Below are 25826 nucleotides of genomic sequence, written 5' to 3'. Positions count from 1 at the left end.
GCAATAAGAAAAGATGTTTGTTAACTTTGCTGCAGCAATTGTTCCAGTATTTAAGAGGGATTTGAGAAGGATTCTGATTTCCTTTTAAAAGAACTGTGGCCCTCCTCCTGCAGGATAGGAGGATGTGGGTCAAACACGGGCCAGTGGACCAGTTGGGCTGACGGTCAGTTTCCATATTGTACCAGTTGACCACCTTGAGTCTGGCAGTCGGTAATCCGGTTCCACTGCTGGTTCAGACATGATATTCACCAGCCTAATTTCAAATTTCTCGCGTTGCCACTATTTTGGTGGTATGATGAGCCCAATCAGCTGTTGGCATGGTCTTTAAACGAAGCAAGTCATTCTTCTCTGTTATTCTGCATTTATTTTTATAACCTGAGCTTATCTCGCCCCAGTCATGTCTTCATTGAATGAAGGAAGTGCTTCTCATGGTGTAAAGTGCAAACACCATGCGTTATCTATATAAGATAAGGTCAAAGTTCTGGAAAAAACTCAACAGTGGTGTATCTGAAAAGCATAGGTGACCTGTATCACATTGGTTCTTCCACAGCTTATGATAGAAAGAAACAAAAGGAGAAGTTGCTCCAGTTCTTTGCTGACAGCGAATCAGAAAACCAGATGTGCATGAGGAAAATGACGGAAGATGTTCACAACGAGATAAAGTTCTCATAAAGTGGTTTAAACTCCACGTCAGCGAAGTTGTAGAACTGTCAGGAGAGATGGTGAAGGAACAAGCGAAATCATTTCATGAAGAATTAGGACTGGATTATGAGTGTGTTCAGAGTGAAGGGTGGCTTCAGCATTTTAAGCAGCAACTTGGCATAAGATTTCACGCAGTGTGTGGCACGAACGGTCAGCAGACAAGGAAGCAGCTGCTGAGTTTGTTGATGAGGTAACTGTTAATTTCTGATGAAAATTTGAGTACCGAGCAGGCCTACAATGCAGACAAAACCACCTTATTATGGCTTTGTACTCCGAGATGATCACTGACTACAGAGGACGCAGAATCACCAATGGGTTATAAAGCATCAAAAGATCATGTCACTGTGCTGGGCTGCTCTAATGCTGCAGGAGCCCACAGGTGGAAGTTGCTAGTCATCAGCGAGAGTTTACGTCCCAGAGCTTTCAAAGGTATGATGCAGTTTCCAGTAATTTACCATGTAATGGCATGTGACCAATTCACATCTCTGAATGGTGCACATAAAATCAGTTCTCTGGGAAGACAGTCTAGAATGGTCCTAGTTATGGATAATAAATTTTGATCCTTTAATCCTGATCAGTAATTTACCCAATTTGGCCCTGTAGTGCAACAAACAGGAAAGGACTGATGCTGACTTGACTGCAGCAATATTTCCACTGTCTTTGAAGGATTGGAGTATGATTTTGGCTTTCCCTTAAAAGACGTGTGTTGCTTCACCTCTAGGATAGGAGAGGTGTAAGAGGGCTTTGGGACAAGCGTGGTAGCATCATAGCTAGCATGGACTAGTTGGGCTGAAGGGCCTGTTTCTATGCTGCATCTCAGCTTTGTGCCTATTGACCTATAATTTCTCCACATGAGCAAAGCACCCACGTTGTACTTCTTAAACATGTTTTGAAATTACTTCATGACAGTCTCACTCCCATAATCTAAAAGCTCCCGTGACCTACAGAATGTTGCAGATATCTGCCATCCTTGATTTTTGGTTCAACTTTAATTGTTCTGCCACTGACAGTCTGGTCTTTGGCTACCCTCCCTCCCTATACCATCCATCCTGTCTCCAGTTGCTTCTAAAACCTGAGTCATTGACCAAACTTTTTTTTTTAAATCTGCCCTAATATGATAAGACCATAAGACACAGGAGCAGAATTAGGCCATGTTGACCCATCGAGTCTGCTCCACCATTCAATCATGGTTGATCCTTTTTTTCCCTCACCCCCCAACTCCCTGGCCTTCCCCTTGTAATCTTTGATGCCATGTCCAATCCAGAAACAATCAATCTCTGCCTAAGCACATCCAATGACCTGGCCTCCACAGCTGCATGTGGCAACAAATTCCACAAATTCACTACCCTCTGGCTAAAGAAATCTTTCCGCATCTCTGTTTTAAGTGGGCGCCCCTCTATCCTGAGGCTGTACTCTCGTCCTAGATTCTCTACCTCTGTCTAGGCCTTTCAACATTTGAAAGGTTTCAGTGAGATCCCCCTCATCCTTCTGAATTCCAGCGAGTACAGACCCAGAGCCATCAAATGATCCTCTTTTGATAACTCTTTCATTCCTGGAATCATCCTTGTGAACCTCCTCTGGACCCTCTCCAATGCCAGCACACCTTATCTTAGATGAGGAGCCCAAAACTGTTCACAATACGAAAGGTGAGGCCTCACCAGTGCCTTATAAAGCCTCAGCATCACATCCCTGCTCTTGTAATCGAGACCTCTTGAAATGAATGCTAACATGGCATTTGCCTTCCTCACCACTGACTCTACCTGCAAGTTGACCTTTAGGGTGTTCTGCACTAGGACTCCCAAGTCCCTTCGCATCTCAGGTTTTGGGATTTTCTCCCCATTTAGAAAATAGTCTGCAGATTTTTTTTCTCCTACTAAAGTGCATGACCATGCATTTTCCAAGCTTGTATTTCATTCACCACTTTCTTGCCCATTCTCCTCATCTGTCTAACCATCATAGTATAAATCACATTAAAAAATAACAAGTCCTCAGCTCTCTGCCCCTTCTCAAGTTGCTCTGAACACCTTGTGGCCCACTAGGATGAGGAAGGTCAAAAGACAAGTACAGCATCAACTGAGGGCAAGGGAGAATACACTTGTATGAAGAAATCCCGGGGTTCTGCTTCCGGCCGATAGTGAGTGCACACTCCACAGTTATTCACTTTGCTACTCACAGTTCTTTGATGCTCTCCCTTTGAATTTAGGTAAGCCTTGATTGCCGCCAGACCTGCATATTCTCCCTGGGCACCACTGTACAACGGAAAACAAAGTCGAAGTGTATAAGAAAGATGCAAGGTCAAAGCACTGGGGCTTTCTTACAAACAATAAAAATATCGTCCACACCCAGTAATCTGTAAATAAAACTCTATATGAGACAAGTACGAAACAATAATGAAACTCAGGCTACGTCCACACTACGCCGGATAATTTTGAAAACGTCGGTTTCGAGTAAAAACTACAGGCGTCCTCACTAAGCGTTTTTCAAAATATCTCCGTCCACATTAGGCGAATATTTGGGCGAATCTCCTCCTACTGGGCATGTGCAGGACACACAGAAACAAGTGAAGAGGAAACGGTATACTTGGTGTGCGTTTGTCCAGTTACAGAGTAGAAAAACTTAAAAGGAATTGCTCTTGGCTCTCGCGCCGGAGGACTTAAAACTTAAAAAAAAACACAAATACTGGAGCGTATGCATTCAACCAACAGGGAGTTCATGGACAGTATGACACGGCTGACAACGAACATTGAAAAACTGACTAACTCTGTTGCATTAATAAAGCACCTTGTTAAATATATAAAACATGTCTGCATCAGTGTTATCTTGTATTTCCATACAATGTTACATTAGGCTGTTACACATCTATTGTCAGAGAAGTACTTGCATAAATAGGTAAACCACATTGGTTCTTGTTTCTTGATCCTCCAAAATATTCTGCAGGAATTTAAACTGGAGGTGGCGGCGGGATTTTCTGTCCTTACCTTCATACAAGCAAGGACAGAAAACAGGGCAAAGTGATGATACTTATTTATTCAGTAAGCTATGGGTCAAAGTATTTGGTGAGTACATTTCTAACTCTTCTGGCTTCAGTCTCATTGCCCTCTGTTCTGAAATTGTTAGCTTTTGCGAAGCGCAGAATCAAATATCGCTGTGATGATTGTACGCTCTAAGCAATAAAGTAGTAATAATAATAAGGATAAGAATAATAAGAAGAAAACAATGAAATGCCGGGCTGCCGCCATCTGTTCCGGCACATCATGACAGCGGTTTTAAAAAGCTCCGGTTACCCCGTACACACTGCAACGGATATTAGGCATTTTCAGATTTATTCACTCTGGAGACAGTTTCTGAAAAGCTCCGTTTTCAGGGGCTAAAAACGCCAGTTCAGTGTGGACCGAGGGTGAAAACGAAGAGAAAAGGCTTCGTTTTCAAAATTATCCGGCGTAGTGTGGACGTAGCCTGAGTCACACCACAAAAATGTGTGATTAAATTACTGTAAGCCTTTAACTATGCACATCTATCAGCAGCATGACTGTGAAATACGAACAATAGTTTTGCTTTGTGCTGTCTCAACATCTTAATTGTCATACTATCACTATCTTCAACAAGTTATGAGCACAATCTCTCCCAAAGCAGTTTGTCACCGGAGCAAGATCTTGACAAAACCCAAAAATTAAATTCAAACCACACACATAAAGCATATGTTCACTGTACATTATGTTACCCAAAATATCTATCATAGCTCAGAAAAGATAAAGCATACAAATATGTGTTCAGCACACATTAGAAATGCTACTTTGCAAAGGAGATACTTGATTTGTTTACATGTGGACTCAAATGGGTCGTCAGATTAGATAATCAAAAGGTTCAATACTCTACGTTCAGAGGATTTCAGCAATATAGTGAGCTCCTGCTGCCTCTGGCCACCTCGCATGCGTAGATGGTCATTATCAAAAACGCTGAGTAGCTGTTTTACCCCAGGGCAGGGTAATGGAGAGGGTGTGAGTGTGCTGACGCACCACTGCAAAGGGACCAGCATTTGCAATAGGCATTCTCGTTGAAAGGGGGTTCCCATTTTAGAGTGATTATACTGCAAAATGCTAGTTTTTCTTCCACCCCTTTCCTGCATTTGTTTCATCCACCCTGACTGCTGTCTGGCAATGTACAATGAGCCCAAACTGCAAACGTTGGCATGGCATTCATCCACGTCGGATGAATATTCCACAGTCAGCAACCTACAGCTCCAGCAGTTTGCTGGACTGTGACCAAGGGAAGAAGTTGACTCGAATTTCCGAGAGCAGAGTAATGACCTGGAATACTCTTATGCCGAATGCAAAGGTGTGGTTGGCATTACCATGGCCTGTGGAGCTCCGTAGTGCATCTTTCCACACCCACACTCGTTATAGCTTCAACTCGATTACCGTGCAGAGTGTCTCTCACAGTACAGTAAAAATGAGATGCCGTTATCAACTCATAATCCAATAATTTTGGCATTACATCAAAATCACATTTCACTAAATTTTAAAATATAGTTCCAATAACTTTTGAAACCATATTCAGAAAAAACAACTTGATGTTAGCTAAAATGGCAGCAGCTGAAACTTTTCTTTCTGAGTTGCTAGTCAGAAGGATAATCATGGCCAGAGTTCACACTGTTTGGCACCTATCTGTAAGAAAATGTCCTTATCAAGTTCATGCTATCTTAGTAATATACACTGTGGTGGCATTGTGCTAAATCAGCATGTTCGTTTCTAATTAAACAAAGTCAATCAGCTCCTCGGAGGACCAGGCCTTCGTAAATAACAGTCCAAAGTGTGGTTTAATATAGAGATCAGTATCACTTTATTACATGCTCAATGAGATCAGAAGAGAATATTTCCTCCACAAAGCAATCTGCTGAAGACAACTGCCTACAATCACATTTAGGCATGATTGCCAAGGTACAGCAATATTGAGGCAAGTTTGCATGGATAGTAGTATTGAAGCAAATACAAAACTCATTGAAACCTGTCAGTACAAATATCTGTTTCTCCTGCAGCCCGACTAAAATTGAAATTTTGCACAAAACGCCAATCTACAAGTCTTATACTACAGATACAGTTATTTGGGCCATCGGTAAATGCTTACTTGTGACAACACTTAAAGAGCAAACAGATGGCATTCCCTTCATTTATTTGGGACACTAGGCCTCTTAATTGGGCCTGGAGACTCGCTGAACCGTTTCTGACCAGCGCCAGTTGCATGCACTTGTGTGGCCTTTATGCACCACATTGTGCTTTCAGTGAACAGATTTTAAATAGCATCAGTTGTGTGTGCTTGTGTTATGTTATTCATTTGGCTCAATGGGCACCAAATTAAAAAGCAGTGAAGGCAGTCTATTATCTGCACCAGGTGTCTGCACTAATATTGTTCATTTACAGTCAAAAGAACATAGCAGTATATATTGGATGAATAATAATAATAAAAATATTGATCCCAAATGAGAAACTCTTTCATTACAGCAGCAACATTTAAAAACACACTTAACAGTGTTCAGACTTGACTAGTAATAAAGTACAGAATAATAATACACGATAATAATTTACCAATGTGCAATAATTTGCAAAATAATAAAACAAAGACTATTGTACATGACGTGAATTCTCCTGTTGCAGAGAGATGAACTGTTGTATATGCTTATTGCATTTGGTAGGAAAGATTTTCTGTAACGATCCTTGTGACAGTGGAACTGAATGAACTTGTTCGAAAGGGTGCTCCGCTGCTTATTCAGTAGGTCATGGAGAGGATCTGCCTGATTGTCCATTATGGATAACAGTTTGTTTAGTGACCTCCTCTCCATCACCAACTCAAAAGAGTCCGGGTTATAGCCAGGCCTTTTTGATGAGCTTATTTAGTCTTTTGCATCACTAGCACTGATGCTGCTCCCCCAACATAAAGCTGCAAAGAAGACTGCACTCACTACAATATCCTGCTACACACATTGAAGGATCACAGCTTCCTTAGAAAATAGAATTCCTCTGTTGATAACTATTAGGAACTAATATGTGGTCTTACAGTACTGCAGTACTACTGATCATCTTTTAACTTGTCTGTATTTCTTTCGAATACACAAGTTGTTGCTCAATTAAATGGTAGTTTGTCTTTTTTATACTTTTAACTATTTCCATGAAACTTTGGCTAATTGGGACAGCCACTTAATTGAGCCAAAATGTACTGATCCCGATATGACCCATTTAACTGGAATCCTCTGTATTTGGCTAGGCTGGAAAGCCTTGTGCAACCCATCTTGCTTCTACACACATTAACATTATCTGTCTCTCAGATGTGCACAGGTTACATATACGCACACTCACTCACAGAGCTTTTCAGGGGCCTGGTTGATAAAGGTGAAGGAGCGAGAGGGGTGGGGAGGGGGGGGGCAGGTGGGGTGCAGTGGGGTGATGTAGAGGGGGGGTGACAAAGGATGCTGCCTCCTTGAGGCAATGCTCCTTGTAGTACTCAATGGTGACGAGGATTTTTCCCCATGATGAACTGGGTTGTATTTAATACTATTTGTAGGCTTTTTCCATTCATGGACTTTGGTGTCCCAATATAGTAGTGCCCACAGTAGTATGTCAAAGTTGTAGATGACGCGCCAAATCTACACAAACATCTCAGAAAGTAGAGGCGCTGCTGTGTCCTCTTTCGCATGACCCTTATCTGGTCCCAAAACAGATTCTCTGAAATGATAATACCAAGGCATTTAATATTACTGACTCTCTCCACCTCTGACCCCTGATGGGGACTGGCGCAAGAACCTCTCATTTCCTCCTTCTCTAATCAATAACCAGCTCTTTGGTTTTGCTGACGGTGACTGAGGGGATGATGTGTTGGCACCATTCAGACAGGTTTTCAATCTTGTTCCTATATGCCAATTCATCACCATCTTTCATTCAGCCAACGAAACTGGTGTCAAGAGCAAACTTGAATGTGGTAACGGAATTGTATTTAGCTTCAGAGTCTAAAATATAAAGCCAGTAGAGAGTAGTTTACACCAGCCATACCCTAACCTATTTTATTTTCTACACATCCCCATTAACTTCACCCTCACTGGATTGGACCAGTCACCTGCACGCTACGCCCTAATAACCAAGCCATCTGCACATTTTCGGGATGCGGCAGGAAGCTGGAGCGCACAGACCCAAGCTGTCACAGGGAGAAGGCAGCAACCCCTCACGGAGAGCAACAGAGCTCAGGATTGGACACAGCTCAGTGCCACTTTGTGAGGTAGTGTGCACCACTACATTCATTTCCAATCAAGGATCAATTAATATATAGCTGGTTGAGCATGGCTTGGTACAGCAACTTGAACGCGCAGAACCTAAGAAGCTGTAGATGGTAGTGGACTCAGGCCAATACGTCATTGGCCCATCCCCCCTACCACCATTTGGAAGTATCTCCATGAGGTACTAACTCACAAAGACAACATCTGTCATCAAAGATTCCATCTTCCTGCATTGTCATCAGGCAGGAGGTACAGAAGCTTCAAGTTCCACACCACCAGTTCTAGAACAGCTACCTCCCTTCAACCATCTAGTTCTTGAACCAACCTTAATCACTAGCTCTGGACAGCAATACTGCGACAAATTTGAACTGCAGTGGAATTTGTTTTTATCGTTCTAATTGAGTTCTTTCTTGCAATGTTTATCTGATGTTTAACTTCTGTTTTTCTTTCTTGTGAATGTTGCGCCTCTGCCTGTGATGCTGCTACAGGTTAATTTTTTCACTGTCTCTGCATACATGTACTTGTGCATATGACAATACACTCAACTTTGACTTTGTGTACAAACTGGCTACACTGCCTGGTAAGATAATCAACCAGGACCCAGTGCATTGTTTCTACAACATGGCCCAGCAGAGAAATTCCTATTAAGCATGGTACCAGGATTAAAAAGGAAGAACAGCAGTTGAAAGGGATTAAGCACAAGAGGTTCTGCAGATGCTAGAAATCTAGAACAACACACACAAAATACTGGAGGAACTCTGCAGGTCAGGCAGCATCAATGGAAAAGAATACAAAGTCAGCGTTTCAGGATGAGACCCCTCATCAGGATTGATTAAAGGAATAATCGTATTAATTATGTGACTATTTTAGTGGGTGTAAAAACAACATTGATAAACATTCAAGAACAAAAAGATACGTTATAGAGCTGAAGGCCTACCTATTTGGTTGGAAAGATATTTTGTCGTATCCTGTTATTTCACACAAGTCCCGCTCCAGTTCATGGAATAACTGCTGGTAGCCTTGAGCTTGATCCAGAGGGACAAAAGGATGGATATTTCCAAATTCTGGCCACGTGATAGGCTGTAGAATATTGGGACGAAGAGAAGGAACAAGCAAACATCCACTATAAATAATCACATTCACTAAACACACAGGATCGATTCATGGCAGCTTTAGCCAATTAATTTTACAGCTGCATCAACTAATATTCTTGGTTCAGTATGAACTTCTATACATGCATATTAACTACAAGGGAGTTTGTGGCATGTTTGAAGCTTCGGATTCAGTTGTTTGAAATTCGGGGACCTGGTCACATTATGGTGAAATCACACCTCCGACTGATCAATGGTGAGACTGAGGAGACAACTCAATGTAAAATCAAACTGGCAGTTATTCAGGTGCTGTTATCTTTAACTACTGGTTTAGGTGAAGCAAACAATCTAGTGTTCACTCAACATTTTACTGTTGGTGCTTCATATCATCTCAGAGCCTCCAAAAACTGGAAGGATTTCACTGGATGAGGAGACACGTTCAGATATGCCACGAAACAGGGCAGATTGCAATGGACGTGCAGCAGCTGCTGAAAATCTTAACAAAGTATCCCTCCCTTTTAAGGCAAAAGATAGATGTGGCCACCTACCACCTACTTCAATCTCAAACTTAAAATCTAAAACAAGCTCAAGGTCATTTATTTCCAGAATTCCAATAATTGTTCCAGGAGAAATCAATGCGTATTGTGTTGATGTCTTTTCTCAGCTCTTCATGTAAGCTTTACTGGTCATTAAGCATCTGGGCATCCAAGTTTCCAGACCCAAGTACAAGGCAGAAAGTCCCAATTTGTAAGTGTAACATGAGTATGAAACAGGAGTTGAATTGGGTGGCTCTGCCTTCTGCTTAGGTAAAAACTACCACTGCGTTGACCTGAACAGCAGTCAAGACCATAACACACAGGAGCAGAATTAGGCCATCTGGCCCATTGAGTCTGCTCCACCATTCAAATATGGCTGATCCTTTTTTTCCTCCTCCTCAACCCTAGTTCCTGGCCTTCTCCCCGTAACCTTTGATGCCAGGTCCAATCAAGAACCTATCAATCTCTGCCATAAACACACCCAACAAAGTTAAGATTGTATTCCACTTCAGGCAATACATAAAATACTGGTGTTGAAGTGCAGAATAAGCAAACTTACAGTGAGCTCTGAGGAACTGTTCAGCTTCATAGTGCAAGACCCCTAGTTCAGAGAGATCAAACATGAATGATGTACAAAATATAAAATCTGGATAAAACATACAGAAATGTGAAAAAATATAAAACTATCACCCACCAGAGGAATCATGCTGTGAACTAGTGAAATATCTTTATTTTCCAACTTTTTCATGTAGCGGACAATGTTTGTTTCTGAGTGGTAACTAAAATGCAAAGACCAACAAATTAATCACCTGAAAGAGCCAATCACATACAGATAATAAAATTGACTGAACAGACTTATAGAAACGTATGTTTAAGATTGGATAATAAATTCTGTTTCAGTAGAACATAGCACCAAAAGCAAGCATAAAGGGACGTGGGTGTACTTATCTTAAGGCCAAATCCTCAATATAGCTTGTGGATAAATTTCCAGAATGGTGAGAATAAATATAGTCAAACAAAATCAACAGGAATTCTGCAGATGCTGGAACTTCAAGCAATACACATAAAAGTTGCTGGTGAACGCAGCAGGCCAGGCAGCATCTCTAGGAAGAGGTGCTGCCTGGCCTGTTGCGTTCACCAGCAACTTTTATGTGTGTTGTTAGTCAAACAAAATGATTGTTTAATTAGCAGAACCACATAATGTTTCTTTATTTCAAAGCCATGGTGGCATTATTCAAACAAACTTTATAAGTTCAATAGGATCTCATATATACATTTGAAAATCAATTTTATGATTTGGGAGGTAAAAATCAAGGAATAAAGAAAAAGGAGTTAAATTATTAACTTTTTCTCTATTCATCAGATTTACTCAGGCTTTTTAAATATTCATATTTCCCACTTAGTATAAATAGTGATGCAGTTTAAATATTATTTTTCTAATATCAATTGATTAATTAGTGTGAATTCCAAATAGGTCAAGTAGCAGGTGTACCTAAAGCCCATCAGATAGGAGGTACAAGCTCTGTTTCAACAGAGTGGGGTCTGCAAATGCCACAGGACACCAAAACAATACCAAAGGCTTTTTACTAAGTGGCTGGTAAATGGGATAGGCATTTCATGGTCAGTATCAATAGTGGGCCAAAGGGCCAGTTTCAGTGCTGTATGACTCTAAGAAGTGTTTCATTAGTAATTCAACCCAATCCATCCAGATGAAGCTTACGGACCAGATGGAAAAGGATTTCCATAGAGGCGGATGCTTTAATCTCCACAGACTGATGTGAAGGACAGTCCAATGAGTGAGTGAGATGTATCACACACTGCTGACCACCTCTCCCATGTGTTACCACCTCATACCACACATCCAGGGTGAAGACTTGGCAAGCATAAACTTCAGACAAGATGTGGGACTTCGCCATATCAATGATATGTTGAGGGGCAATGAAGTACGTGAGGGAAGAATTTAAAAGAAAAACAAATCATTCTTTTTCTAATCTATGTTCTACTGCACTTTCAACTGAACACATACACAGTAGCTTTACATCAATGCCTTCATTTGAACATATACAGAGTATTGTTACTTCAATACCTTCAACTGATTACATACAGAAAGGCTTAGGGTACAATCTCATCTTCTTACTGACCTGCTGAAGACTGGATGCATAAGGAACTTGCTCGTTCTTTTAAACTGTGTGGCTGCGATACCTTTTCTCTCATCACCCATTGACTCTGCGATCAACTCCTTTAAAATAAGTTTATACATCAAACTCTTGAAGAGTGCACCAAACCATTTAATCAAAAACACAACAGGCTGCAGTCGATACACTTTGATTGCAGTTCACAGTTTGATCAGAAGCAGAGTCCATGACCAATAATGAATGTTCCACACCATGAATCAAATAATCCAGCTCATTCTACAAGCCACCCTATTCAGAGCCACAAAGTTACTATCACAACAGAAACATATTAACAGCAATCCCTTTTAACACTTTCCCTATGTGTTATGTCACACAAGCAGACAATAATTAAATGTTTAATCTGAACACTGGTATTCCAGTATCATATGATTCATATGTAAACCAAACCTATCTGTCCAGATGTCATGGAAAAGGATTTAAGCTGGTACTGGATGCCAGTTTTAAAGCCTTAAGTACTGAGTCTAAAGAGCTGCAGTACTTGCTTTTCAGAAAGTCATGGGCTCAAACCCCTCTATGGAAACAGAAACAGAATCCATGGTGCTGTGTGGTGAACGTTGTAATGACAATGGTATCATCTTTTCAATGGGACCCCATCTCGGTAGCTAAGGCCAATTTAAAATATTCCACACTTCCAATGAATGCTAGTAACCTTGCCAACAGCACCAAATCTGATTAATTGGTCATTTACCAGTTCCAGCGAGCTTGGGTTACCCAAAGGAATGACCACATTTCAAAAAAGCAGTGCAGTGTCCACAAACCATTTTGGAAGGACACATGAAAATGCACATAAGATACAAGTTCTTTTCCTCGCCATGTAATTAAAATTCTCCTCTTACATCCTACACCATGAAAAGGAGGGATTAACAAGTTGAAACTTGCATTGTTATGTCTCTGAAGAAAACACGATCAAGTGCTGCAAATACAATTTGCAATACAATTATAACTGAAGCAGTCTAAATAGTGTATCAAAAAATACTTACAGCTGAAGATTCACATCCAAAGACCCAAAGAAGATCATCCAAGTCTCTCTCGGTCACTGTTTCATCCAGGGATACTCCCAACTGTCAAGTCAAATTAAAAGTTTCATATTTATCATTTAAACTGCACCGTGTGTGCTATGCTCCCCTCTAAGCTGTGTGCGTGTGTACGCGCACACGTTTTTCAACCAGCGCACAAAGGAAATCAATGTGTGCACAAAAAGGATAGTTATCTAAAATAATGTAGTAATTAATAATTATACTTATTGAAAATAATCTTTTAGCTAAATGTTTCTAACTAGTGACTTAAATATGTACGTTATTTTGTTGTTATTCTGTGCAGTTTTATGTCAGATATTTTGTAAACCTACATAAACTGTGCCATGTGTGCATTCAGTGCACACATACCTTTGTCACAGGAAAAAAATTTGCACAACGTAAGATTTTTGCGCACACTGACTACTAAAAATTAGAGGTAACATTGCTCGTGTGGTTTACTGGAGTATTCCAAACCTGAAAAGGAATAACCCACTTACTTCTGTCCCGCTATCTAATAAGGTGATGGCTGATTTGATTCGAACACCAACTTCAGTTAAAATCTAGCATGGTAACCTTCCATCTGAGTCCCTACTTACTCTCTGCTTATCAAGAATCTATTTACTCTACATTTACCATAAGAATATTCCAATACTCGGCTTCCACAAGACTGAAGAACAACTTTCTGCCATTAATATGAATCTCTATCATTTTAAACAGTGATAGCCAGCTCTGGACTCTCCCACAAGAGGAATCACCTTATTTATTAAAACAGATATTAGGGACTCAGTCAATTCCTTCTCACTGTTCCAAACTTCTGCCAATTGGAATTGGAATGGGTCATATGTGCTGAGGTTCAATGATGTACAAGCTTGTCTTGCATACCGTTCATAAAGATTAATTCATTAAACAGTGCATTGAGGTAAAACAATAACAGAATGTAGAGTGAAGTGCAACTGACATAGAAAGTGCAGTGCAAAATCATAACGAGGTAGATTGTGAGGTCAGAACGCCTTATACTAGGGATCTATTCAATAGTATTGTAACAGCAGGGTAAAGCTGTCCTTGAGCACGCTGGGGTACCTGCTTTCAGGCTTCTGTATCTTCTGCCCAACGGAAGCGGGGAGAAGCGAGAACATCTAGGATGGGTAGCAGCACTGATTATGCTGGCTGCTCTACTGAGACAGCTAGAAGTGTAGACAGAGTCCATGATGTACTTCAGCAGTTGCATGACACACCAAGATAGGATGCATTCTATAAACTCAAGAGGTTCTGCAGATACTGGAAATACAGAGTAACACACACAAAATGCTGGAGGAATTCACTAAGTTAGGCAGCATCTATGGAAGGGAATAAAAAGTCGACGTTTTGGGCTGAGACCCTTCGTCAGAACTGGAAAGGAAGGGGGAAGAAGCCAGAATGAGAAGGTGGGGGAGGAATGGGATAAGAGTACAAGCTAGAAGGTGATAGATGAAACCATGTGAAGGGCAGGTCGGTGGGTAGGGGAGGGCTTGAAGTGAGAAGCTGGGAGGTGATGGGTAAAAAAAATGGTAAAGGACTGAAGAAGAAGGAATCTGATAGGAGAGGAAAGTAGACCATGGGAGAAAGGGAAGGAAGGGAGACACCAGAAGGAGGTGGTAGGCAGGTAAGAAGAAGTGAGAGAGGAGCCAGAGGGGGAATGGAAAAAGAGAGAAAGGGGAGAGGGGAAAAATTACCTAAAGTTAGAGAAATTGAAGTTCATGCCATCAGGTTGGAATTGAATACAAGTTGCTGCTCCTCCAACAGCAGAGAAGGCCACGATGGACTGACATGTCAGAACGGGCATGAGGATTGGACTTTAAATGGTTGGCACTGCGAGATCCTGCTTATTATGAACGGAGCAAGGGTGCTTGACAATCCAGTCTCCCTATTCATGTTGGGTCTCACTAATGTAGAGGAGGCTGCACCAGAGCACTGGATACAATAGATGACCCCAACAGACTCACAGGCGAATCAATGCCTCACCCGGAAGGACATTTTGGGGACTTGAATGATGGTGAGGGAGGAGGTAAATGGGGAGGTATAGTGTTTCTTCCGTTTACAGGGTAAGTGCCAGGAGGGAGATCAGTGGAGAGGAACGAATGGACAAGAGAGTCTTAGAGGGAGTGAACCCTGCGGAAAGTGGAAATGCTTTCTATGATACATCAATAAGATTTGGTAAAGATTTAGAGGGACATGCCAAGTTATTTAGCCTCATGAAGAAGCCATCAGGAGAAAAGATACAGAAGTTTCAGGAGCCACACCACCAGGTTCAGGAACAGTTATTACCCCTCAACCATCAGGTTCTGGAACAGTTATTACCCCTCAACCATCAGGTTCAGGAACAGTTATTACCCCTCAACCATCAGGTTCTGGAACCAAAGGGGATAACTTCATTCAACTTCACTCACCCCATCACTGAAATGCTCCCACAACCTATGAACTCACTTTCAAGGACTCTTCATTTCATGTTCTCAACACTTATTGCTTATTTGTTATTATTTCTTTCTTTTTGTATTAGCATAGATTGTTGTCCTTTGCACATTGATTGTTTGTCCATCCTGTTGGGGGTGGTCTTTTATTGATCCTATTGTGGTTCTTGTATTTACTGCGAATGCCCACAAGAAAGAATGAACCTCAGGGTTGAATATGGTGCCATATATGTACTTCGATAATAAACTTACTTTAAACTTTGAAGTAGAGGTGATGGTTAGTTTTTTTGGTCATGGCGTCTAAAAGACTGGACCACGACAGGCTACTGGTGAATATTAACTTCGAGAGACTTGGAGCTCTCAATTCTCTCAACCCCAGCGTTGTTGGTGCATGTGCATTACCCCCCCCACCCAGCCCTTTCCTGAAATCAAAGACCAGCACTTTTGTTTGCAAACATTGAGGGATACTGTTGACAAGGCGCCATGTTACTAAGCTCTCTATATCTCCTCCCTGTTCTCTGGCTGATCGCAATTTGAGATACAGCCCACTATGGTGGTATGATCTGCAAACTTACGGATGGAGTTTGAGCAGAATCTGACCACACAGTGATGAGAGTACAGAAAATAAAGTGGGGGCTGATGATTCAACACCTGTGGGCCCCAGTGTTGAGAATAATTGCCGCCCATCTTTACTGATTGCGGTTTGGTGGTCAGAGAGTCGAGGATCCAGCTACAGAGGGAGGTGTTGACTACTAGGTCTTGGAATTTGATGGTAAGTTTGCTTGAAATTAATAAACAATAGTTAACATGAGTGCCTTTACTGCCCAGATGCTCCAGAGATGAATGTAGGACCAAGGAGATGGTGTTCGCTGTAGATCAGTTTTGGCAGTGGATTGAGATTCTCTGGGAGTCTGGAGTTAGTATGTTCCAAATCAGCAATTCCAAAGCAATTAACGATGGTAGATATCAGAGCCACTGAGCGGTTTTCATTAAGGAACATTAACTGTTTTACTCAGGTACTGGTTTGATAGTAGTCTTCCACCAGTATATGAGCTTGATAGTGGAAGACCACCATTATACCAGTACCAGTAGGTGCAAAAACAGTAACAGGCATAGACTGAGTGGACAGCGAATGACTTTTTCCTCAGGGCAGAATGGCTAATACAAGTGGGCCTAATTTTAAAGTGACTGGAGGAAGCTATGGGGGTAACGTCAGAGGTAAACATTTTCTCAACACAGGAAGTGCTGGGTGTACGGAATGTGCAGCCAGAGGTAGTGGAAGGGGCAAATACATCAGGAGCATTTTAAGAAACCCTTAGATAGGCAATCGTATGATAGAAAAACGTTGGACAATGTAGGAGGCTAATGACTGGGACTGAAGAGTCTTGACCCTAAGTGTCAACTGTCCATTTTCTTCCAGGCTGAGACAATGTAAAACAAAATGTGCAATTGTTTAGAAAGGACACGGTAATGTATCAGGCGGAGAGACAAGAGACTGCGGGTCCTGAAATATGGAGCAAAACACAAACTGCTGTGGAAATTCAGCAGGTCAGGCAGCATCTGTGGATGGAAATGCACAGTCGCGTTTTCAGTTGAGACCTTTCATCAGTATAAAGTGGGGAGGAGAAGGAATGGGGCAAGACTTGGCAAGTGATAGGTAGACACACAAAATGCTGGAGGAATTCAGCAGGCCAGGCAGCAATTATGGAAAAGAGTACACTCGACATCTCGGGCTGAGACTCTTCATCAGGACTGGAGAAAAAAAGATGAGAAGTAGATTTAATAGGTGGGGGGAGGGAGAGAGAAACACAAGGTGGTAGCTGAAACTGGGAGGGGGAGGGGTGAAGCATATGTGGCTGCAGTAGCAGGTCTGGATAAGCAGGTGGTCGAAGAGTCGGAGGGCCATAGAGATCACACAGAGGGAGCAGTGAGAGGAGGTTGCACTGAACTCCTGAAGGGAAGATTGAAATCTACTCATCTTTTTCTCTACGGTCCTGATGAAGGGTCTTGGCCCAAAACGTTGACTATACTCTTTTCCAAAGATGCAGCCTGGCCTGCTGAGTTCCTCCAGCATTTTGTGTGTGTTGTTTTGATTTCCAGCATCTGCAGATTTTCTCTTGTGACAGGTAGATTCAGGTGAGTGGCAGATGGAGGAGACGAGCAGTAATGGTGACTGAGGTTGGGAATGATAGGTGAAGGCAAAGACAGCTACAGAGATGGAATCTGATTGAAAGGGATAGTGGACCATGAAACCAATCATGGGAGGTGGAGAGGACAGATGGGAATAGTGGGACGAGTGTGCAGGTGATGGGCTGATGGAGTGGGTGGAGGAGGTAAAAGAAATAGTGTGATTGTGTGCTGGGTTAGATGTGTGCAGAAGAAATTGGGTATAACTTGACAAGGGTAAAAAGGGACAGAGAGGAAGGAGGTCATTTGAATTTTGAGAATTCATCACTGGTTGAGATGTTAACATGTCAAGCATTCCAGGAAGAATGCTTTTATGATCCTTCACCAGAATGTAATATCACGGCTGTAAGTTACTCACCACACTGTCACCGTATCCTCGGAGATTTATCTGTCGTTGGGTGGCTCTGTTAAGTATCTCCTGAGCAGCCACTCCACAGTGGATCTTCAGTGTGTCAAAAAACACCTCGTGCTGTATTTTGTGCCCAGCACGTTTCAAACCTAAATACAGAGAGATTAGATCAGAAATGAATTTATCAACAAGTTTTAAAACAAATTTTACTTTCATTAATAAATCTTACCTTCAGCTAAAATTAAGGTAGCATTATGTACTCTTTTTGCAATGTGTTTCAGTCCATTAGGGCCATGATAAATGGCAAACATTGCTGCCATGTTCGCCAAAAGTGCCTAGAATTAGATGTTAAACAAAAAAAAAGCAATAGATGTCAAAATCTCAACAAAGTATACCAATTAGGGAAATATAAATTTACATTCCATAAGGTGATGCACAAAACCTTTGGACCTCGAGCACTTTATTTCACAAATGTTACACCTCATTCACGTTCATGAATTTTCTGGCTTGCGTGGATATGCCACAAATTCACACAGATAAAATTGGAACAGTCCTTTGCAAAGATATTTGAATACAGTAACATGTTACTGAAGACAAGTGAAAATAAAGTGCAAAAGATCTCCAAGTATACCAATATAGATCGGAAAGGATTAAGTAATATTTAAAAATCAATTTAGTTATCTGTATTCCCTTCTGCATGCCTTTATATGAAAACCAAATTTTGATAATTAAACAGGGTGAAAAACAAATGCCTACAGTATGTAATTACTCTAATTAAAGGGTTGCCAAAGGAAGCACCAATGTTTTTTTTCGTGAAAGATAAAGATGCCAGCATAAACTACAGGCCCACAGGCTTTGGATGTTTGTAATTTGGTCTGCTCCTGTATGTCTGTGTGTTGAAAGAAAATCTGCTGGCAGCAGGAAGAATACAAGAATAAAAAAAATCTTTCAATTATACAAAGTGCAAATTAAGGGAAAAACAAGCTCACCACCCTATTACATGTAATAGGGAGAAAGAAGGAAGCACTGTTTACAGGAATCTCTTGTTTTTGCCAGTCTCCAAGGCAAACTTACTGTCAGATCCCTTTACTAGAGATATTCGTCTTCATTCCCACTACCACAATCCCCTTTGCAAAAATATAATCAGACTCAAACTAAGTAAAGCTTTGTACTGATGATTCACTCTGCCTACTTGTCTATTTTGGAAGTGGAAGGGGGAAAAATTACTGATTCTGATTGTATTAGTTTGTATTAGCTCATGATAAAGCCTTTGTCTGTTCTTGTTCCTCCTTCCACCCTCACCTGCCAGCTTCCATTCTTCTTCTGATGACAGTGATTTTGGATTGTAATTTGCAATGTTGCAATTAATTGTTCATTAGCACCACTCTCAGTCTAGTCAATGCACAGAAAATGGCTACATCACCAGATCCAAGACAAACCTTTTAATGTCAACTCGTTCACTGTAATATCTGTTTGGTTTTAAAGTAACCCTTTTAAATCCTGGGACAGAACAGTGCTTATACTGAATCACAGATTGGACTGTTACACCGAGCATTGTGAATGCAGCCAGGAGGATCAATACCTGTGAAAGAATCTGAAATACCTACACTACTTCAACAACTGCACCGCTGTTGCCTTTTACACTCACGTCAATTTCACCAACTTCCACCCATTCCAAAACATCGGAGGTACATTCCTCCTTCAAAGAACAGTGTTTCCCTTCCAATGCCATCAATGTTGCCCTCACTCACATCTCCTCCATTTCCCACACATCTGACGTCATCCCACCTTCCCAGCACTGTAACAATGATAGGGTTCCCCTTTGTACTTTGTACCCATGAGCCTCCTCATTCCAGCACATCATTCTTCATAACCTTTGCCATCTACAAAGAGATCCTACCAAGCCCATCTTTCCCTCCCTGTAGATCGAGGGACCGTTTTGAACACTTCCATCCGCTATAAAGGGCAAGATTTTCCAGAGGCCACCCATTCCAATTTGTCTTCCCATTCCCAAATGTTGGTCCATGGTCTCCTTTACAGCTACAATGAGGTCATATTTAAGTTGGAGGAACAACACCTCATATTCCATCTGAATGGACTCCAACCTGACTACATAAATATTGACAGGAGAAAATCAGCAGATGCTGGAAGTTCAAGCAACACACACAAAATGCTGGTGGAACGCAGCAGGCCAGGCAACATCTATAGGAAGCCAGTCAACGTTTCTGGCCGAGACCCTTCGTCAGGACTAACTGAAAGAAGAGATAGTAAGAGATTTGAAAGTGGGGGGGAGGGGGAGATCCGAAATGATAGGAGAAGACAGGAGGGGAGGGGTGGATCTAAGAGCTGGACAGGTGATTGGCAAAAGGGATATGAGAGGATCATGGGACAGGAGGTCCGGGGAGAAAGAAAGTGGGAATGGAGCCGAGAGGAAGATGGAGAGCAGGCAAGGAGTGACTGTGAGAGGGACAGAGAAAAAAAAAGTGGGGGGGGAATAATAAATAAATTAGGGATGGGGTAAGAAGGGGAGGAGGGGCATTAACGGAAGTTACAGAAATCAATGTTCATGCCATCAGGTTGGAGGCTACTCAGACGGAATATAAGATGTTGTTCCTCTAACCTGAGTGTGGCTTCATCTTGACAGTAGAGGAGGCCTTGGATAGACATATCAGAATGGGAATGGGACGTGGAATTAAAATGTGTGGCCACTGGGAGATTCTGCTTTCTCTGGCGGACAGAGCGTAGGTGTTCAGCGAAATGGTCTCCCAGTCTGTGTTGGGTAAATATTGATTTATCTAACTTCCTGTAATTTCTACCCCACCTCTCTCTTTTTATATTCCCCTTTCTGACTCCCCTCTTCTCCTCACGTACTCATCACTTCCCTCTGGTTCTCTTCCTTCTTTCCTCCATGGTCCAACCTGCTCTCTGATCAGATTCCTCCTTCTTCAGCCAATAGCCACGTCCACTTATCACATTCCAGCTCCTTTCTTCATTCCCCCCCCCTCTCCCCAGCAACCCACCCGCCCTCTATCTTCCACATCACATTCCAGCTCCTTTCTTCATTCCCCCCCTCTCCCCAGCAACCCACCCGCCCTCCATCTTCCAATTATCACATTCCAGCTTTCTTCATTCCCCCCCTCCACTAGCAACCCACCCGCCCTCTATCTTCCAATTACCACATTCCAGCTCCTTTCTTCATTCCCCCACCCTCCCCAGCAACCCACCCACCCTCTATCTTCCACTTATCACATTCCAGCTTTCTTTATTCCCCCTCTCCCCAGCAACCCACTCGCCCTCTATCTTCCACTATCACATTCCAGCTTCTTTCTTCATCCCCCCCTCTCCCGTCCACTATCACATTCCAGCTTCTTTCTTCATTCCCCCCCCGCCTCTCCCCAGCAACCCACCCGCCCTCTATCTTCTTACTTTGGCTTCCTCCCCCTTCCTTTTGAGTCCTGTTGAAGGATCTCAGCCCAACATGTCGATTGTTCATTCCTCTCCATGGATTCTGTTTGGCTGACTGAGTTCCTTCAGCATTGTGTGTGTCACTCTAGATTTTCAGCATTTGAAGAATCTTTTGTGTTTATGAAAATATGTTTGGAACTGTTTGCTTTGAGGACAAGCATATGCAAACTGTTCCAGTGAATAGTGTTTTCCTCTCGACCCAAGGGCACAATTCTACTGAATATCAACTTCATTGCAACAAATCAACCTAATTAATTTACAAGCTACATAAAGACAGCTACAACTCTGCACTACAAATATGGCCAAACATCATGGGTCTGTCTATGACACCAGACAGACTTCAGTAACTGAATGCATGGTGGAATGCAAAGACTGATAAACAAAATGATTTCTTTAACAATACAACCAATGTTACTTCCTTTTAATTCAATTATAATAACCTCATAGGATACTTAGAAAAAAAGGCTTGCATTGTACCTGTATGTTTGAACACAAGCCTTTGCAAATCTTATTTGAATGCCATCAGTCAGTTTTACCTGAGCTGTGCAAATGTTGCTGGTGGCTTTATCTCTCCTGATGTGCTGCTCCCTTGTCTGTAGTGCCAGCCGGTATACCTCCTTTCCTGCAGCATCCCTGTACAATAAAAACAGTTAAATACAACAACTGCAAAAATACTTTATTGATATTGAAATCAACACTGTTCCTTTCAAACTGCAAAAGGATAAGAGAAAATGTTTTAACCCTGACAATCCTATAAGATGATGAGATGAGAGGCACTGATTGTGTGGATGGCCAGAGGGTTTGTTCCCAGGGCTGAAATGGCTAACATGAGGGGCTTGGAAGTAGGAACAGAGGGGATGTCAGGAGCAAGTTTCACACAGAGAGTGGTGGGTGCATGGAATGCACTGAGGCCGATACAATAGGGTCTTTTAAGAGACTCTGAGATAGGTACATGAAGCTTAGAAAAATAGAGGGCTATGCAGTAGGCAGTTTCTAGAGAAGGTTACATGGTTGGCACAACATTATGGGCCGAAGGGCCTGCAATGTACTGTAGATTTTCTATGTTCTATGTTCGATCAGGTAGAAGGTACAAGACCATCAGGACTCGCACCACCGGGTTCAAGAACAGTTACTACCCCTCAAACATTATGTTCTTGAACACTAAAATTCATTTGCCCATCACTGAAATGTACCTACAGTCAATGATCTCATTTTCAAGGACTCTTCATCTCACGTTCTCATTATTTATTGCCATTTATTTACATTTACATTTGCACTGTTGTCTTCTACAATATGCTTGATCTTTCATTGATCCTGTTACTGTTATTATTATATAGATCTGTTAAGTATGCCCACAAGAAAATGCATTTCAGGATTGTATATGGTGACCTATATGTAATTTGATAACAAAATTTACTTTGAACTTTGAAAGCTCTGAAGAGTGAAGATAGGGAGTTCGGAAGGAAGCAGGATCTCAAGAGCAGTAATCTCTGGACAGTGCAGGCAAGTATGGTTAGATACAGCAGACAAATGTGTGGATGAAGAGTTGGTGCAGAGGCAGGGTTTTAAATTTGTGGATCATTGGGATCTCTTCTAGGGAAGGTATGACTTGACCAACGTCCTTGCAACTAGAGCTGTTGGAGTGGGTATAAACTAGTTTTGTGATGAATAGTCCCAGAGTGATAGGTCATTGGCTAGGGCAGTTGGTATAAAGGTAGATGCAGTATGTGGACATTGAGAAAAAATAGGTAGTAGACAGGACCTAACTGCAATCAGTTAGATAAGTTGCTTGAAATGTGTCTACTTTAATACGAAAAGTATTAAGAATAACGGTGATGAACTTAGAGCACCTGTCAGTCCATGGAACTATGACATTGTGGCCATTACCGAGACCTGGCTGTCACAAAGGCAGGAGTGGTTGCTGGGTGTTCCAGGGTTGAGATACTTCAAAAGGGACAGGGAGGAAGCTAAAAGAGGAGGGGGAGTGACATTGCTGACCAGTGGTAGTATCATAGCTGCAGAAAACGATGATGTTGTGAAAGAATTGTTCACTGAGACTGTGTGGGTGGAAGTCAGAATCAGGAAAGAAACAATCATTCCTTAGGCCTCCTAATAGTCACTGGGACACCAAGGAGCAGGATAGCAAGCAGATTTAGCAAAGGTCGCCATGGTGACTTCAACTTCTCTAAAACTAACTGGCACCTCCTTACTGCAAAAATATTAAATGGGGCAGAATCTATTAGGTGTGTCAGGGAAGGATTCCTAATACAATATGTGGACAGGCTGACTAAAGAGATCATACTGGATAGAGAACTGTACAACAAACCTGGTCAGGTGACAGACCTCTCGGTGGGCAAGAGCAGGTAACGAGTATTTAGACCATAAGATTTAGGAGAAGAGGGCCATTCAGCCCAACCAGTCTGCTCCATTATTCAATCATGGGCTGATCCACTTCATCCAGTCATCCCCACTCCCCTGCTTTCACCCCATACCCTTTGATGCCCTGGCTAATCAAGAACCTATCTATCTCTGTCTTTAATACACCCAATGACTTGGCCTCCACAGCCGCTCATGGCAACAAATTCTACAGGTTTACCACCCTCTGCCTAAAGTAATTTTTCCGCATCTCAGTTCTAAATGGACATCCTTCAATCCTGATGTCGTGCCCTCTTGTCCTAGAATCCCTTACCATGGGAAATAACTTTGCCATATCTAATCTGTCCAGGCCTTTTAACATTTGGAATGTTTCTATGAGATCCCCCCTCATTCTCCTGAACTCCAGGGAATACAGCCCAAGAGCTTCCAGATGTTCCTCATATGGTAACCTTCTCATTCCTGGAATCATTCTCGTGAATCTTCTCTGAACCCTCTCCGATGTCAGTATATCCTTTCTAAAATAAGGAGGCCAAAACTGCACACAATACTTCAAGTGTGGTCTCACGAGTACCTTATAGAGCCTCAACATCACATTGCTGCTCTTACGTTCTGTACCTCCAGAAATGAATGCCAACATTGCATTCACCTTCTTCACAACCGACTCAACCTGCAGGTTAACCTTTAGGGTATCGTGAACAAAGACTCCCAAGTCTCTTTGCATCTTTGCATTTTGAATTCTCTCCCCATCTAAATAATTGCCGGTTTATTTCTTCCACCAAAGTGCATGACCATACACTTTCCAACATCGTATTTCATTTGCCACTTCTTTGCCCATTCCCCTAAACTATCCAAGTCTCTCTGCAGGCTCTCTGTTTCCTTTACACTACCTGCTCCTCCACCTATCTTTGTATCATCGGCAAATTTAGCCACAAATCCCTTAATATCATAGTTCAAATCATTGATGTACATCGTAAAAAGGAACAGTCCCAACATCGACCCCTGTGGAACTCCACTGGTAACCGGCAGCCAGTCAGAATACGATCCCTTTGTTCCCACTCTCTGTTTTCTGCTGACCAGCCAATGCTCCACCCATGCTAGTAACTTCCCTGGAATTCCATGGGCTCTTAACTTGCTGAGCAGCCTCATGTGCGGCATCTTGTCAACGACCTTCTGAAAATCCAAGCACACCACTCCTTTGTCTACCTTGCTTGTAATTTCCTCAAAGAATTGCAGTAGGTTTGTCAGGCAGGATCTTCCTTTCAGGAAATCATGCTGGCTTTGGTCTATCTTGTCATGTGCCTCCAGGTATTCCATAATCTCATCCCTAACAATCGATTCCAACAACTTCCCAACCACTGGTGTCAGGCTAACAGGTCTATAGTTTCCTTTCTACTGCCTTCCACCCTTCTTAAATAGCGGAGTAACACTTGCAATGTTCCAGTCATCCGGTACTATGCCAGAATCTATTGATTCTTGAAAGATCATTGTTAACGCCTCTGCAATCTCTCCAGCTACTTCCTTCAGAACCCAAGGGTGCATTCCATCAGGTCCAGGAGATTTATCCAATCTCAAACCATTAAGCTTCCTGAGTTCCTTCTCAGTCGTAATTTTCACTGCACAAACCTCACTTCCCTGACACTCTTGAATGTCCGGTATACTGCAGACATCTTCCACTGTGAAGACTGATGCAAAATACGCATTCAGTTCCTCTGCCATCTCTGCATTTTTCATTACAATATCTAATTGTATTTAATAGTGGGAGGGCTAATTACAAAACTATTAGGAGGAGCTTTGGAACGTAAACTGGGAACAGATGTTCTTGGAGAAATGTGCAACAGAAATAACGGCAGTTGTTTTAGGGGAGTACTTGCATGGGGCTCTGAATAGGTTTGTCCCACTGAGACAGGGAAAGGAAACCAAGAGAGGCAGAGAGTATTTAATTAAGAGGAAGAAGGAAGCAATGTAAAATTTAGGAAGCAGAACTCAGGCAGGGCTCTTGACAATTATAAAGTAACCAGGAAGGAGCTAAAGAAGGGATTGAGGTGAAACAGAAGGAAACATGGGAACATCTTGTTGGGCAGGGTTAATGAAAACCCCAAGGTATTCTCCAAGTACCATGAAGAACAGGAGGATGACTAGAGTGAGGGTAAGACCACTCAGTGATAAAGAGGGAAATGTGCCTAGAGATGGAGCAGGTTATG

The 25826-nt window shown here is 42.1% G+C and overlaps 1 protein-coding gene across 1 annotated transcript in view; it reads right to left on the bottom strand.

The window, feature by feature from the left end:
- The window catches only part of gldc (glycine dehydrogenase (decarboxylating)), a 205793-nt gene that overhangs the window by 50040 nt on the left and 129927 nt on the right, over positions 1 to 25826 (bottom strand). The window contains exons 8-16 of the mRNA XM_063049181.1: positions 21786 to 21882; positions 18014 to 18119; positions 17794 to 17933; positions 12766 to 12846; positions 11732 to 11829; positions 10285 to 10369; positions 10150 to 10191; positions 8901 to 9043; positions 2876 to 2951 (exon numbers count right to left, since the gene is read on the bottom strand). Of these exons, the coding sequence (XP_062905251.1) occupies positions 2876 to 2951; positions 8901 to 9043; positions 10150 to 10191; positions 10285 to 10369; positions 11732 to 11829; positions 12766 to 12846; positions 17794 to 17933; positions 18014 to 18119; positions 21786 to 21882 (868 nt within the window). The remainder of the gene's footprint in view (positions 1 to 2875; positions 2952 to 8900; positions 9044 to 10149; positions 10192 to 10284; positions 10370 to 11731; positions 11830 to 12765; positions 12847 to 17793; positions 17934 to 18013; positions 18120 to 21785; positions 21883 to 25826) is intronic.

Source organism: Mobula hypostoma, chromosome 5 (assembly GCF_963921235.1).
Source record: "Mobula hypostoma chromosome 5, sMobHyp1.1, whole genome shotgun sequence".
Classification (NCBI taxonomy): Eukaryota; Metazoa; Chordata; class Chondrichthyes; order Myliobatiformes; family Myliobatidae; genus Mobula; species Mobula hypostoma.
This window is presented reverse-complemented; position numbering and strand designations above follow the sequence as displayed.